The sequence below is a fragment of the Pleuronectes platessa genome, chromosome 13, assembly GCF_947347685.1.
Source record: "Pleuronectes platessa chromosome 13, fPlePla1.1, whole genome shotgun sequence".
NCBI lineage: Eukaryota > Metazoa > Chordata > Actinopteri > Pleuronectiformes > Pleuronectidae > Pleuronectes > Pleuronectes platessa.
The window spans coordinates 4,725,416-4,739,356 of NC_070638.1; the positions used below are offsets into that span (position 1 = coordinate 4,725,416).

At 39.9% G+C, this 13,941-nt stretch overlaps 2 protein-coding genes across 4 annotated transcripts in view; both read left to right on the plus strand.

Moving 5' to 3' along the window:
- Positions 1–1,216: 1,216 nt before the first annotated feature.
- ndufv2 (NADH:ubiquinone oxidoreductase core subunit V2) lies at positions 1,217–6,432 on the plus strand. Its single transcript, XM_053437667.1, has 8 exons — positions 1,217–1,337; positions 2,440–2,502; positions 3,783–3,845; positions 4,082–4,198; positions 4,348–4,516; positions 4,897–5,006; positions 6,071–6,147; positions 6,234–6,432. Exons 1-8 carry the CDS (start codon positions 1,296–1,298, stop codon positions 6,325–6,327), a joined length of 735 nt encoding a protein of 244 aa, XP_053293642.1. The 5' UTR covers positions 1,217–1,295; the 3' UTR covers positions 6,328–6,432.
- Positions 6,433–8,522: 2,090 nt separating this feature from the next.
- Positions 8,523–13,941, plus strand: part of ankrd12 (ankyrin repeat domain 12) — a 28,103-nt gene continuing 22,684 nt past the window's right edge. For 2 of the 3 annotated variants that reach the window (XM_053437549.1, XM_053437551.1), the window contains exon 1: positions 8,523–8,686. The gene's annotated coding sequence lies outside the window, so the exon portion shown is untranslated. Of the gene's footprint in view, positions 8,687–9,450; positions 9,622–13,941 lie in introns of all 3 variants that reach the window. The other variant, XM_053437550.1, reaches the window with a different exon arrangement.

Here is a 13,941-nt window from a genome sequence, read left to right on the forward strand (position 1 = left end):
TTAAATAAATGAATACATAAATACCTGTTTTGCTGTTACAATTCTGTTTGATCGTATTACATTTTACCAATTTAAAAACTTCATGAAACTAAAAATTTATATCAATAATAGGAACAATTAGACATAAGAAGAAAAAAGTATTATTGATGCCTATTACAAATAATTATAATTACGCTGAATATCTCCACGTATCTACATTTATTCATCACATTCCGTCTCCTGCAGCCTGAAGCATTTGGTAACATCTATTTCATCGTACTGTTTGCGTTTTATTCTTGCTTTTCTACATGGGCGCTGGAGTGCAAACAGTTTGTCCGTCCAGTCAGCAACAAGCCATGTTGACATGCACCCTTTTCCATTAAAGCTGTTACGTTTTCTTATTTGCTGTTGTTTTATCTTATTGTGTGTTGTGTTTTTTTGTGTTATTGTCATGTGTTATTTTATTTTCTGTTGTTTTGGGGATTTTTCACAGTGTTTTCTTATTTGCAGTTGTGTTTTCTGTGTTATTTGTCATTGTGTTATGTTATATGCTGATGTGATTGCAGTTTTTTAATTGTGCTACCTTCATCCTGATGCACCATCTGAAACGCAACAGAATCATTCACACGTACAGCTGAGGGCCACAAGGACCTTTGAGACTAAATCCAACTTACTCTCAGTCTCTTACCCTTGACTTTCTATATTAATGCATATTTCCCTATGCAAAATCCATCTGGATAGATTTTAACGTTTTTTCTGGATAGATTTTAACGGACTCATTTGCTGTTGTGTTGTCTTATTTTCTTTAGTTTTTTGTGTTACTTTTCATTGTTTTCTCATTGTCTGTGGTTGTTTTTTGATTTGTCGTTGTATTATTTTATTTATATTATATTGTGTTATCTCATTTACTGTTGTCTTATCTTATTGTCTGTAGTGTTTTTTGAGTATTTTTCATTGTGTTATCTTATTTTCTGTTGTGTTTTCTCATTTGCTGTTGTGTTATCGTATTGTCTGTCTGTGTTTTTTGTGTAAGTTGTCTCTTTGTGTTGTGCACTGCATGCTCCTCTTTTCTTTATTACATTAAATCCTCCTCATATTTAACAATCCATAAGTTATTTTTACTAGCTGAGCTCCTATGGAACATACAAAGCGAACTCTCAGGTTTAATAACAGATCTCTGATCCTAAGCTCCTCTCTGGGATCGATCGAGTCACGCAGCGCCTGGTGACGTCAGACCCTCTCAATCGAGCCCCGACACGGCCGCTGCGATCCCGTAGATCCTCTGACGCTCCCGGGTTCGAACTTCCAGCCCCAACATGTTCCTGTGCGCTGCTGTTCGCTCCGCGGTGTCCCACACGGTACTGTCCCGATGTCCTTTGTGTTCACTGACCCGCGTTTCAACGATTTGTTTGAGGATTTGATGAGAAATCGGCGTGACTCCTCACAAGGGCAAGGAGGCCGCTAAGCTAGCTGGTGTTGGGTAACGCTAGCATGCTAGTGTTAGCCTTCTGCTATGAGACGTTTATAACATGTTTAATGGAAGAACTAGTGATGTTCAAACGCTTCTCTGTACCTCTTATGTTTGTATAGATCTAAATTAACTTCATCAGCCTCGTTGACCTGGCAGTGAACCACTCAGCGAGCTCATAGGGCAAAAATCCTGCTGGTGTTGAAAATGTCCTTTAAGTCTCTTGGTGTTTTGAAGTAAATTGGTGCCTTTAGAAAGAAGGTCAACACATTTAAAAACTGCCTCGTATTCTTTTCTGTCTGTCTTATATTTCAATCAAGTCTAAAATGTAGGAATGTTAATGTAAACACATGAAGTAGAAAGTATACAACCTTTCACCTAATTTAAAATGGTGATGAAGCTATGTATTTGTGAATGCAGCCCTTATTGTAATACTTTTAAACTTCTGTCAGTTACTTCTAATTAGTGCAATATTACGTTCATTATCACGTGCATTACTACTACATTATTTTATATTTCAAAGTTGTTATACTTGTATTATTTAATATATTTAAGCCCTGAGCGTCTTGTTCCTCATTAGACTTGATATTTTTACTTGACAATGAATGACAGTGTATTATTCTATTCTTTGTTATTAATACTTTTGAGTAAGATCCTGCACCAAAATGTCCTTAGTAATGAATGAGGTTCTATCTTATCTTATCTTATATAGTTACATATCATGATAAGGAAGTAAGTAAGCCTCTGGTCAGTTTGTTTGTCCTGGTTATTGTAATTTGCAATCAAAATGTAAAAAAATATTATATATACTTATAATGTCAAACTAAGGATTTAAATAACAGCAACATAAACAGTTTTATTTCCCCTACAACCAGATGTAGTTTCTTGTCCAAACGGGAGACAAACCTGTTAAAACCTCCTTGGGATGTTGGAGTATCAATCACAAATACACAGATATGTGATGTGTCTTGTTTCTCTCTCTGTGTTTGCAGGCCAGGCAGGTCCGGGGTCTGCATCGGTCGGCTGCACGCGCTGGAGCAGGTGGCATCTTTGTGGTGAGTTCACAGTTTATTTGCATTGAATACAGAGAAGCCCATAGTGCTGTGTAGTAAGGGTTCAGTGTCTAATGAACACCTCACAACTGGGTTAATAGAGATTAGACAACTTGTCAGTACTGTATTCAGAGCTAATGAAGATTTTGTCCGTGTGCTTCTGCTGGAATCTGTTGGATAAATGTTTATTTTCAGTAATGTAAGTCAGATGCCATTCTGGATCCAAAATCATAGAATACACCTGCATAGGAAACCAGTGAAAGCACTAAGTTAAGAGGTAGTTTTGAATACTGAATCACAAACTGTGATACACAACATTTTCTTTCGAGTGCTCTCAAATATTCAAAATATTATACAATGTTGCCTTGATCTAGATCAAGGTCATTACTGTCCTCTGTAGCCTCCTATCCCTACAGTCAATCAAGTGATTTAATGTGTTTTACATTGGCAAACAGAACTTATGCTATTAAATTAAAAACCTTTTTACAGAGACTTAGGTGTTACTTGTCCATCTAACTTTGTTTTTCTTCGTGAAATAGGCGTGCTTATGTTCCACCAACACAATTTATTACAGAAGATTTTGTATTTACTTAAATTGAATTATCTGTTATTTATCTTTACATCATTTGTTTTTTACTAGCTTGTGAATTTGATCAAAACATTATTTAAAAATGTATCCGCTTAAATTTTTGCTTAAAAATCCCAAAGGAACCTGTTTTCCAGGAGCTCCTATTGGTTTGCAGCGCTGCCTTTAGAGCCTGTTAAAGCCAGGCTATGTAACAAAACAACACATGTGATATTCTCATGTAATGGAAACATGCCATGGTTTCAGTCTCTTGGTAATAAAGATGTTTTTCATCTTTGAGAGGATAAGAAGAAGGGGATGGGTGAATTGTGTCACTAATCTTTAACCAGAAATGTTTTAAACATCTATAACTTACATCAAACATCATTAAAGTGAAAGTTTTTATTTTCAGTAATAGCTCAGAGTATGTTTGCCGCTCACAAGGGGGCAGTGTGTGCAGAAGCAGAACTAACTTCTATGTGTTGAGTCTTCTCAATGGACTGATAGTAGCAAGTTCCCCTCTGGGCTCACATGATGAGTTATACATATTTTATCAGATACTATGAGCTCCCGCTCACAAGCCTTTAACTCAAATGTGAAAGTAGTTATTGTTGAGTAACAAAATAATCTCTAATAGCATCTTCACATTCTGTGACTATAGATAATTATACATTTGGCGTAAATAATGTCCTTTAACGCTGTTGTCTTTCTCATTTAGCACAGAGACACTCCTGACAACAACCCTGATACTCCTTTTGACTTCACTGAGGAGAACAAGAAGGTAAGAAGGTCACCTGGGCTGAGTTGCAGACGCTGGGGGTGCAAAGATGCTTTTTGTGTATAATCTCCTCCAATATCCATAATTTTCGGGTTGTATGTGCGTTCTTATATATTTCAGAAAAACATAACCTATTTCTCTCTTATATTAATGAGTACAAAAAGGAAAGCAATGATGTGATTATTCTAAGCTGTGAGCAAGTTCACATCTAATAATAAAATTTCTTTTTTCCCATACAGAGGATTGAGTCGATCATTTCCATGTACCCTGAAGGACACAAGCAAGCAGCCACCATCCCAGTGTTGGATTTAGCCCAAAGGCAACATGGCTGGCTCCCCATCTCCGCCATGAACAAGGCACTGATTCTTTTGGAACTTATTTTAGAGCAATTTCCTCAAGCGTAGAATAATTTGTTCGCCAACATTTTTACTAGGACAAATAAATACAAGGTCCTTTGTGTCATGTAAAGCAACCTCATTGAATGTTTGTAATTGTTGTCATTCAGGTCGCTGAGGTGCTGGAGGTCCCTCCAATGAGAGTCTATGAAGTAGTGACATTCTACACGATGTTCCTGCGTCAGCCCGTGGGAAAATACTTCATTCAGATCTGCACAACAACTCCCTGCATGCTCTGCAACTCAGACAGCATCCTGGAGGCCCTCCAAAACAAACTGGGTAAGAGAACCACTTGACATTTTACAGCTGAACACCAATGAAGGAATGGAAACGTAGTTGAAAACTATTTTTATTATGTGTATATTTTAGTTAAACAGAGATTGGGAACAAACGTGTTATTCAAACAACAAAAAGCTGTAGCAGCATACGAAGACTGAAGGAGCAAGACTGAAATCAATATACTGTTAATATACTTGAATCTGTGTAGCTTTTAATAAAGAACCCTATTATATGTTGTTTTTTTTAGTCAATGGAACATTGACATATTTACATCTGGTGTTACAGCTTGATAGTAGTACTTAATGAGGTCAGTAACTTGATCTGCTGCTTGTCAGGAGATCAGACACGGATATAACATGACTTCATTTGTTTCTCAACAGGTATCAAGGTTGGAGAGACGACACCTGACAAGATGTTCACACTAATAGAAGTGGAATGCCTAGGTGCCTGTGTGAATGCTCCAATGGTCCAGATCAACGACGACTATTATGTGAGTGCCGAGAGCTTCCTCACTGAACATCGTAACTAAATTAGTAATATTGGGTTAATAATATTGACTTGAAGTACATCTTACCTATAGGGAGACCATTTCTCTTTACAGCTCAAATTGCTACGGTAGAAAAGGTATGATGTCTATGGCTGGACTGAATTTAGCATTTTATAAGAATAATTATCACTCACATACTTCCATTCTTTGGCTATTAGATCAATTCAGTTGTCAATTGCAGGCACTTAGTTTTATTTAAGATACAGTTTGCAAACAAGCACTTAAACGTGTCAGCTTGTTAATGGTTTTTAGAGCTGAAGGTAAAAGCTGTGGTGCAGGATCAGTGTAGCTGCAAATACCTGCATGTGAAAAAGTTTGGATGATTCAGTCTTCATGCACATTCACACCAAGCCTTATCAGATTCAAAATAATGCAATAACCAAGCTCCTTCTGAACACAAGTGCTGTTGGTTAAGAGTCTACACCCATGAATACAAAATACTACCCAACAAAGAGCTGTTATTTGTCTCAGTTTAAACCTTGTTAGTGCTGACTAGAGACATTCTGTATAAGCAGATTTGAACTGAGCTGACAAGTCAAACAAGTTTCATTGTTTTTTCAATGTAGTTCGGTATTATCATGTATTAAGTTAATGGGTTATAACAAGCCAACGATAACTGTGGATGTGAAAACAACTGTTGCTGTATCTGAAGTAGTTTTGGTCCTGAACAATTCACAGCCCCCCTGATTTACTGGACTGCTGTGGAAATTATTGTAAAGCCCTGCATGATCTCTCATCCTTATCAAGTTATTTTTAAACTAAAAAATATAAATTTTTGATGAAAATCCCATCATATTGGTTGCGATAATCATGGACTTTTAATGTAAGTGAATTACACCCCCCCCCTTTTAAAGTGAGATTGAAACTTATAGGTAGGACAACATGTTCATACAGGCTCAAGCATATGATCTGGAAAAACTCTGAAGACCTTAATAATCCTGCACAAGACCACTAGCAGTGAAAATGGGTGCACTCTGTTCTTTTCCTGACATCTTTCTTATTTCCAGGAGGACCTAACACCTAAAGACATGGACGATATTATCGATGACCTAAAAGCAGGAAGAGTCCCACCACCCGGACCCAGGTAAAAAATATGTCATTCATCTCATCGACACGGCCGTACGTTCTGTGCTTTACATTAAGATGCTTTTTCTGTCTCTTTGATTACAGGGGCGGTCGTTTCTCCTGTGAGCCTGCTGGAGGGTTGACCTCCCTGACAGAGCCTCCTAAAGGACCAGGCTTCGGAGTGAGAGTGGACCTGTAGACGTTGTCGGATACCATCTGCTTTTATTCACAAGCAACTTGTCCCCAAAGCTGATACTATGTTCAACACAAACATGTGGTGTAAATAAATTGTTCATATACCTGTGCTGTAGGTGTCAGTGTGTTACTTATCACACATTCCAACAAGGCAAAGCTAATATAACTGAACGGTTGTAATGGGACATATTATGTATTTCCATTTTACTCTGAGAGCACCCACGATATATGTCAGGCACACAACATAGCTTGATAGTTTTATGGACTCATTAGTTATATTATTTTAAGTAGTATTATTGTGCTGTGTCTTTTGCCTCCGAAGGCTGGTTCAGTCATGTGAAATTTTAACATTTTCCTAACTGGAACTCTTCAGCTGCCCCAAATAACCTAAACCACACCGCACTGTGTTCTAGAAAAATAAATATTGTTAAATATCACAAATGATGCTATGGAAGAGGAAATGTTTATATATTTCTTTTGGCCTTGACATTTATGTGTAATCCTTCTCTTGTAAACAATCCTACGCAAGCCTTCTGAAGAGTCATTATCACAACATAACCAGTCAGACTTATTCAATATACCAGCTGAAACAATAGAGCAAGTGATAATTCAATAAAAGTTAAAGCATTCTCTGTACAAATCTTTATTTCTATATTGTGCAACTGTGGCACATCACATGTTTCAATACCAGTAATATTCTCAACTATTACATAGAACAAATAATACATCATGCCATATTATCACATATTGGGCTGCAACTAATAAAATACTTTGTCTTGTCCAATGCTTTCTGAGGATCCATCACTACTGACGAGTAGTACACTTCAACTAGAAAAATCCTCCCTAGAAATTTTGAATGTGTCTGCACGGTTTGAGAGAGAGACACACACACACACACACACACACACACACACACACACACACACACACACACACACACACACACACACACACACACACACACACACACACACACACACACACACACACACACACACACACACACAGACTGTCTGGTTTAAGAGAGAGAGGTTTTCTGGCCCACTTGAAAAATGTAAAATCGTCATTTTTGCAACTGTCTACTCTGATCTATGACCACTGACACCAGGCTCCTATAAAGAGCGATATAAAGAGCAATATACGAGCGAACCGTTTAGTGAAAGCCTCAGAATAGACATCACACCATTCCCCCCGAACGAGCCGGACGTTTTGTGCACGTGCAACTGCAGGAGGAGTAGCGGGACGAATATGCGACAGAATAACTACGAATTATACCAAGTATGTGGATAATAATACTACATTTACATGCATTGCATTACTGCACACGTAATAACGTCACAAAGCATCGGACGACTGTCAGGTGCAGCACCGTTCTGGGTCCCCTAGAAACATTTCCGTTGTCGTTTTGGCAATTGTGTGTTGTGACTTTTTTTTTAGCAGCGCACGTGTCATCAAATTGAGGTTCTCTTAATTGTGCATGTGTTTTGTTAATGTGCGTCGAGGTCTTTTGTGTTTAACTCCCGTCACGCAGCTTCCCCTCCTGACATTTCCTCCATCACGCCCCGGTGGCGTTATCGTGTCTCGCCGCCGCCGCCCCCCCTCTCCCTCTTCCTGAAACCTGCTCCGCAACACGGAACATCCTGCACCACCGCGCGTGCGCGTACAATCCTCCATGATGCAAATGTCACTGCGCCACCGCTTTCCAAGCTTTCCGGTATAACGAGAGAAAAAAAATGGCGGGCAGAAAGGGGCGAGTTTACGCGATCATATCGTGTCATGAACAAAACTGTCCAAGACTATCTATCCGGGCTCGGGTGGGGGGGGAGGCCAATAAAACAATTAAAACTACAGACGGCCGCCATTCCCCCGGTAACCGGGATGTTCCAGAAAGTTCGCCCTGACCGCAACACAGCAACGGAAAAGATGACGTCAAGTTCCCGAAGCCAGTTCTCTCCCCTTCAGCTCAGATTCACTCACCTCCCGCCGCCAACACACTAAACACGACCCGCAGATAATGGCGCTGCCGGGGACGTTCTCACGTTAAACGCACAGATTTAGCGGTACCGTGAACTTTGAAGCCCGTTTGACACGTACCCATCTTTACGGTCGTTTTCCAGCGGACGGACTCCTTATAAGCTCGGTGGGTCTCGGCGGGTCACGTGACGCGCCCTCGGCCAATCAGAGGCGCGCTCCTGTGTTTTGCCAGGCTTCTCGCGGAGAGGACGGAACGAGCGGCTGCGATGTTTTCAAACCCGGAGACGAACGTCACGCTGCCGTAGGCTACGGTTACCGTCCGAGATCCAGGGAATAACCGCTCGCCCACAGTCGAATGAGGCGGCGGCAACGCGAAACCCCGGTTGAAGGTAAGCGCCTGGCCCCGCGGTCGTGTTGTGCGATCGCGCCGCAACGTTACAGGGGGGGTTTGGGATCCGAGCGAGGGGGTTAGCCCGAGCGGCTACAGCGGGCGGGCTAGCGCTAAGCTAACCTGACGTAAAGTGCGTGCGAAATAAAGGGGGAATGTTGTGTGTTTTCGTCGGTGTGGTCGTGCGCCACGTGCGTACACATGCCGAGCGCTCTCCCTGCGCCCACCGGGACTTCGGCTGCGAGTCCCCCGCGTGTGAAGCGAGAGTCCAGGGGGCAGGCGAGAGGGAAAATGTCGGGGCGAAGCGGAGCGAGCGGGTTTTAGCCCCCGTGTAGCCGAGGGAGCCCGTGCGGGGCTGGGAGCGAGCTAGCTAGCTAGATTAAGCGCTGGGGAGGGGAGGGTGACGTTGTGAGGGCAGCGGAGGGGCTTGCAGGGGGCTTTTGTCTCAGGCTGTTCGCAGCTCTCGGGTTGGATATCACCGTTAAAACAAGAACCAGAACTCATATTTCCCCCCACGTTGACCGTAACTACATTTATTCACTACATCCGATCAATACTAGCGTCTGTGCGGGGCTGCGTGTGTTGAAGGAGGGCGACATTACCGAGAGGTGGGTGGTGTTGTCTGCAACGATCCAGCCGCCGCTTATTTACACACTTTCAGCCAAGAACCACCTCTCAAATCTCGGGTTAATTCACAGATGTGCTTCTCTAATGCTCACAAGGAGCTAGCATGGCTCGAATAACCGGGATCTTATTCCCTCCCAGCCCCAGCGAAGGTGACATTTTCTGGGGGGGTGTGTTGCCTCTGACACAAAAGCTGCCTGTTTCCAGATGGCTGTCCGTGCAGCGACTGGAGCAACAAAACGTCAGCCTCACATTTGCAGCTTGCCTCCAAGTTAAAGTACAGACGTGCACCACGAAATCTACAAAATCATGGTAGTACTGTGAATAATATTAATGCTCTTACACATATTTGTGTAGTATAAATATTCTGAAGGAGGAGACAAAACATGCAGGTCTTACACAGCTGAAATTGATATGACTACGTGAAGAAGGCAGAGATATATTGTATTCAAATGGCATAAGCACTTTATGTATATTGTGTAGTTGTAATATACCGAAAATCTTGTCTTAAGGAAAAGCAGAGGAAGACTAAAAAGACACATCCCTGCTGGTTGGTTAGGAGAAGGGAGCCTGCATATCCATTTGACGGATTTTCTTCCATTTACGTAATAATTATTTTGTGATCTCAACATTACAATTTTCCTTTTGTGAAGCTTTTTGTGGCCGAATCACACAGTAATTATGCCAAATAGGTCAGAATAGAGTAAATCAAGCCACGATTGGTGAATGGTTATTTTATTTAATCATCGATATCAAGAAAACGAGTTAGTTATCTTCCCAGACTCTTAAGAATGTATGTAAAACTTACATTCGATCAGTCACTGGAGGCATAATGCTACAGGAGGTGTCTGAATACAACACATCATCTGGAAACCTCTGAAGGGAAACTGCGTACTGGCTTGTGAAAGGCAGCATTCCGCCATTTGCCTGCATCAGGCTTTGATTTTTAATTTGTAATTGTTCACCTTGCTCAATACCTTGGAAATCCAAGAGTTTTGCTTTCTTTCATTTCACTCATTATCAGAACTTAAACCAGAGACACGGTGCTAATCCATGACACACCATGTTTCGACATTACTAATGTAAGACACACGACTTACTATCTCAATTATTTATGTTATTACAAAGTGCTTCAGAGTGAATCTTGTTCATTAGACCTTTATTTATTCTTCCTAAAAATCAACAGCTAGTTAAATATTGGAGGAGAGTAAAGCTTCAATTTAAGGGTTCATCACTGTATTAACAGTATTTACTTCATTGTTTATGTGAGAGCAATGGTATTCAAATGATTGCAGTAAAACATACTTTGGATAATTCAGAAACTGTGAATATAGTAGATTTAAAAACGTTTTAAATCTACTATTATATAATTGTGTCTCACATGTAAGCATTCTGCACTCCTCTCAGTACGTTGTCTTCTGTTGTCCATGATGAGGTTGTGCTAATTTCCAACTAGCCAACTATGGTTCCAAAACAAAACGTGAGAATAGATGAAGATCCTACATGAGTACATGACAACTGAGGATCCATCAGGCATCTATTTGGCTAAGAAAGCATGAGAATTACCACCGGTCTAAAGGTTTTTACTGTGACAATGGGGTTAGGACTGAATTCTTATTGGAATATACCCCTGGATATTTTCTAACATTGAGTTTAAGGTATTCAGGCATCTTTCATGATGTAAAATTGAAATGCTTTTCTTTCGGTTTAACTCTTATGGTTGTCCTAGTGTATAGATAAGGCTTCATGTCTAAAGCTCTACATAAGCCTCTGTGAAGCTAAAAGCTCTTCCGCATGTAGTGTATACATAAAGTAATCTTGATTTGTACATAAATTTGTGTTTTTAAATGCTCAATTTTAATCTATTGCTACAGTTATGTTGTAAGACATATTCTGTACATGTTTGCGATTAGATTTTCATTTAATTCTTCTGATAAGATATTTGACACGTTAGCAGATGTCGTTGACTTACTGAAAGACTATCCAGCCAAGTTATTCCAACAAAAAGGTATATTTCTATTCAGTACGACATGATTATACAAATTATCAGAAATCCACAAAATCTAAGGGAATAATGAAAATGGACACTTCCTTTGTCTCAGATGTCACATCTTGCTTTGATTGACCAATTGTCCAAAACCAAAGGACATTCACTTTAATTTCATTAAAATAAATAAGTGTCTGAAAAGACTCGGTTTGCCACTTTTGCATAAAAGATGACACAAATGACTCATCATTCATCAGAAATAGATGTAGTTTACCTCGGCGTTGATTTGACTACATGTGCGCTACATGTGCATTTACATTTTTATGGGTAAATTCAATAGTGGTTAAAAACCTAAATGTACAGATAGTAATATTCAGAATTTCAAAGAACTGTAGTCGTTGTGACGAGGTTGTATCGACATCTGGTTCAATAGTAGTTAAGCTAACCTGCTGCATTTAGCACTGCAACCGAGAGGATGTACTATATAGAGCCAAATGTGACATGATATAGTGTCCTGTGGTTCTTTTTTAGGGTTGAGCCTGTAGCTTTCTGACAAAGGTAGAAGGCAGGTCAGGACCACTGCACTTAAAAAGAGTGTTGTATTACAGTGCAATGCAACACCTTTGTACATTTTTAAACTGTAGATACCGTTTAAAATATTGTGTAGTTAATGTTAATGGACCTTATTTAAAAATGAAGAATACTCTCAAGCTCTAATTATTGTTATTATTGACAATTCTCCTGGTTATTTCCTAGATTAATTAATAAAGTTATAAAGTTAGTTCATCAAATTGCATGATTTCAAGGAACAACACGCAAAAATCTATATATGTTCAATTTTATTTCCTTAAAGACAAAGAAAAGTATCAAATCTTTAGCTGGAATGAGACGACGTTGCTCAAAACTCAAATGATTATTTTTGATATCTTTAATCGATTAGTTGTTACCGCTGTAGGACACAGCTCACATATAGGCAGATGTAGGATGTGACCACACATTGAAGCCCTGTCCTTTTAAATCTGGGAGGCTGCCACTCTGCCATTACAGACAACATGTTCACTCTGAACATCAGGGATTTTCTGCCAGTCTAAATTGCCCTTGATAGCTTGGTCACAATGTATTTTAAAGCGATATTACAACAAGCTGTGCCATATGGCGCTGCTGCAACCACTGCAAAATATTGCCGTCAAAGTATGTGCCTTTTGACTGTCATGGCCAACTTACTAATGCCACCATTACATCTCTATGTACACCACTTGAGTAGGGTCACTTTGGCAGCAGTCAGTGTCCAAACATTGACCGGCCTTGACTGATGACCACAAGCCAGTTGGCAAGTATCATCCAAGTCAAACATGTTTCTACAACAGAATGTGACCTGTTGTGCAACATTTGTCAGTTAATTAAGTTAGTTTTCCCTTCGTTGTAGTTCCTAGCAGTTTCTCCTTGGCTGAGTCATTTTGAGCACGAGTCAGTTGCACCTCCAAAACCCTTTCTTTCACTATAACCTGTCCCCACTTCTCCTAGACCTGAGATTTAGTATTTATGGCCCTCACATCCTTTGCATAGCGTGTCTCTTGTCAGTTGGGTTAGTGGACGGATCTGCATAGCTGCATGTTAGAAATTCCAGTTTTGAAAACTACCCAGCTAAGATTCCTCACTTATGTGATCATTCTGTGCCAAAATCCACTGGGTTAGGAATTCATCTTTCTTTTTAGCTTGTTTTTTTAATATACTAGGAATTTGTATAATCTGTGATACAGTGATGGCATTAATTATTCACAAATTTATTAGATAATTGACAGAAAATCATCCTTTAATTCATATGAAAATCAAACAGGTTCAGTTATAGCTGTTCGCTTGCTAGGGAGTAGACTGGTGAGTTAAAAACATCTTACACAGCTTACATTCATCCTCTGATCACACTCAGATGTATTGAGTGAGTGACAGCGCTGGATGCTCAAAAATCTGATTCCCCTTTTAATTTCTGCCAGAGCATGAAAATCAAACGAGGGTGGGTCTGCGGACACACAAATTCTACACGTGCAGATGACTCAGATGTTCATACGAGCAGGAGAGGGTGTGCAAAAACAGGAAAAGAAACCCAGCTTCTGGGTGAATAGTGGACAGTTTGATTCTGAAAAATGTCCCATTAACAGTCTTTACAACATTTCCAGTCACACTTGAATAGCAAAGTGGTTAAATCATTTTTTTGTGAGTATTATAGGGATTTCCTTGCTAGCACACAGAGGGCCTGTTGTATGTTAAACTGAGGAACCACACCATGGCTGCTATAGCCTTTCCATACAGACTATAAGCCTCTTAGTGAGAGAATAGGGTATTGACCAAGGTGCTCTGCAGCCAGAACAATTATGTAAGGACGTACAGTATTACCAATATGCTGAAGTTGTGTATTTTCATTGTGATGGGTTTGATTTTTAGTTGCAGGATGGATGGATGCACATGCTTAATCTGTAGATCCATATCTATGTGTGTGTCTGTATAGAAGATCCTTTTTCAATCACGTATATTTATTACATGTGTTAACAGACTGGATAAATCCCTGTCAGATTCTTAAACTTCATTCGTTCTATTTAGTGGTACCTTCACAGTGAGGTGGAGGTGGTTGGGTATAAATGCAGCTCAAT

Coding starts and splice junctions, on each gene's coding strand:
- ndufv2 (XM_053437667.1), top strand. CDS start 1,296: ATGTTCCTGTGCGCTGCTGTTCGCTCCGCGGTGTCCCACACG. Junction 2,503..3,782: donor GAGCAGGTGGCATCTTTGTG/GTGAGTTCACAG, acceptor TTTCTCATTTAG/CACAGAGACACTCCTGACAA. Junction 4,517..4,896: donor GGCCCTCCAAAACAAACTGG/GTAAGAGAACCA, acceptor GTTTCTCAACAG/GTATCAAGGTTGGAGAGACG.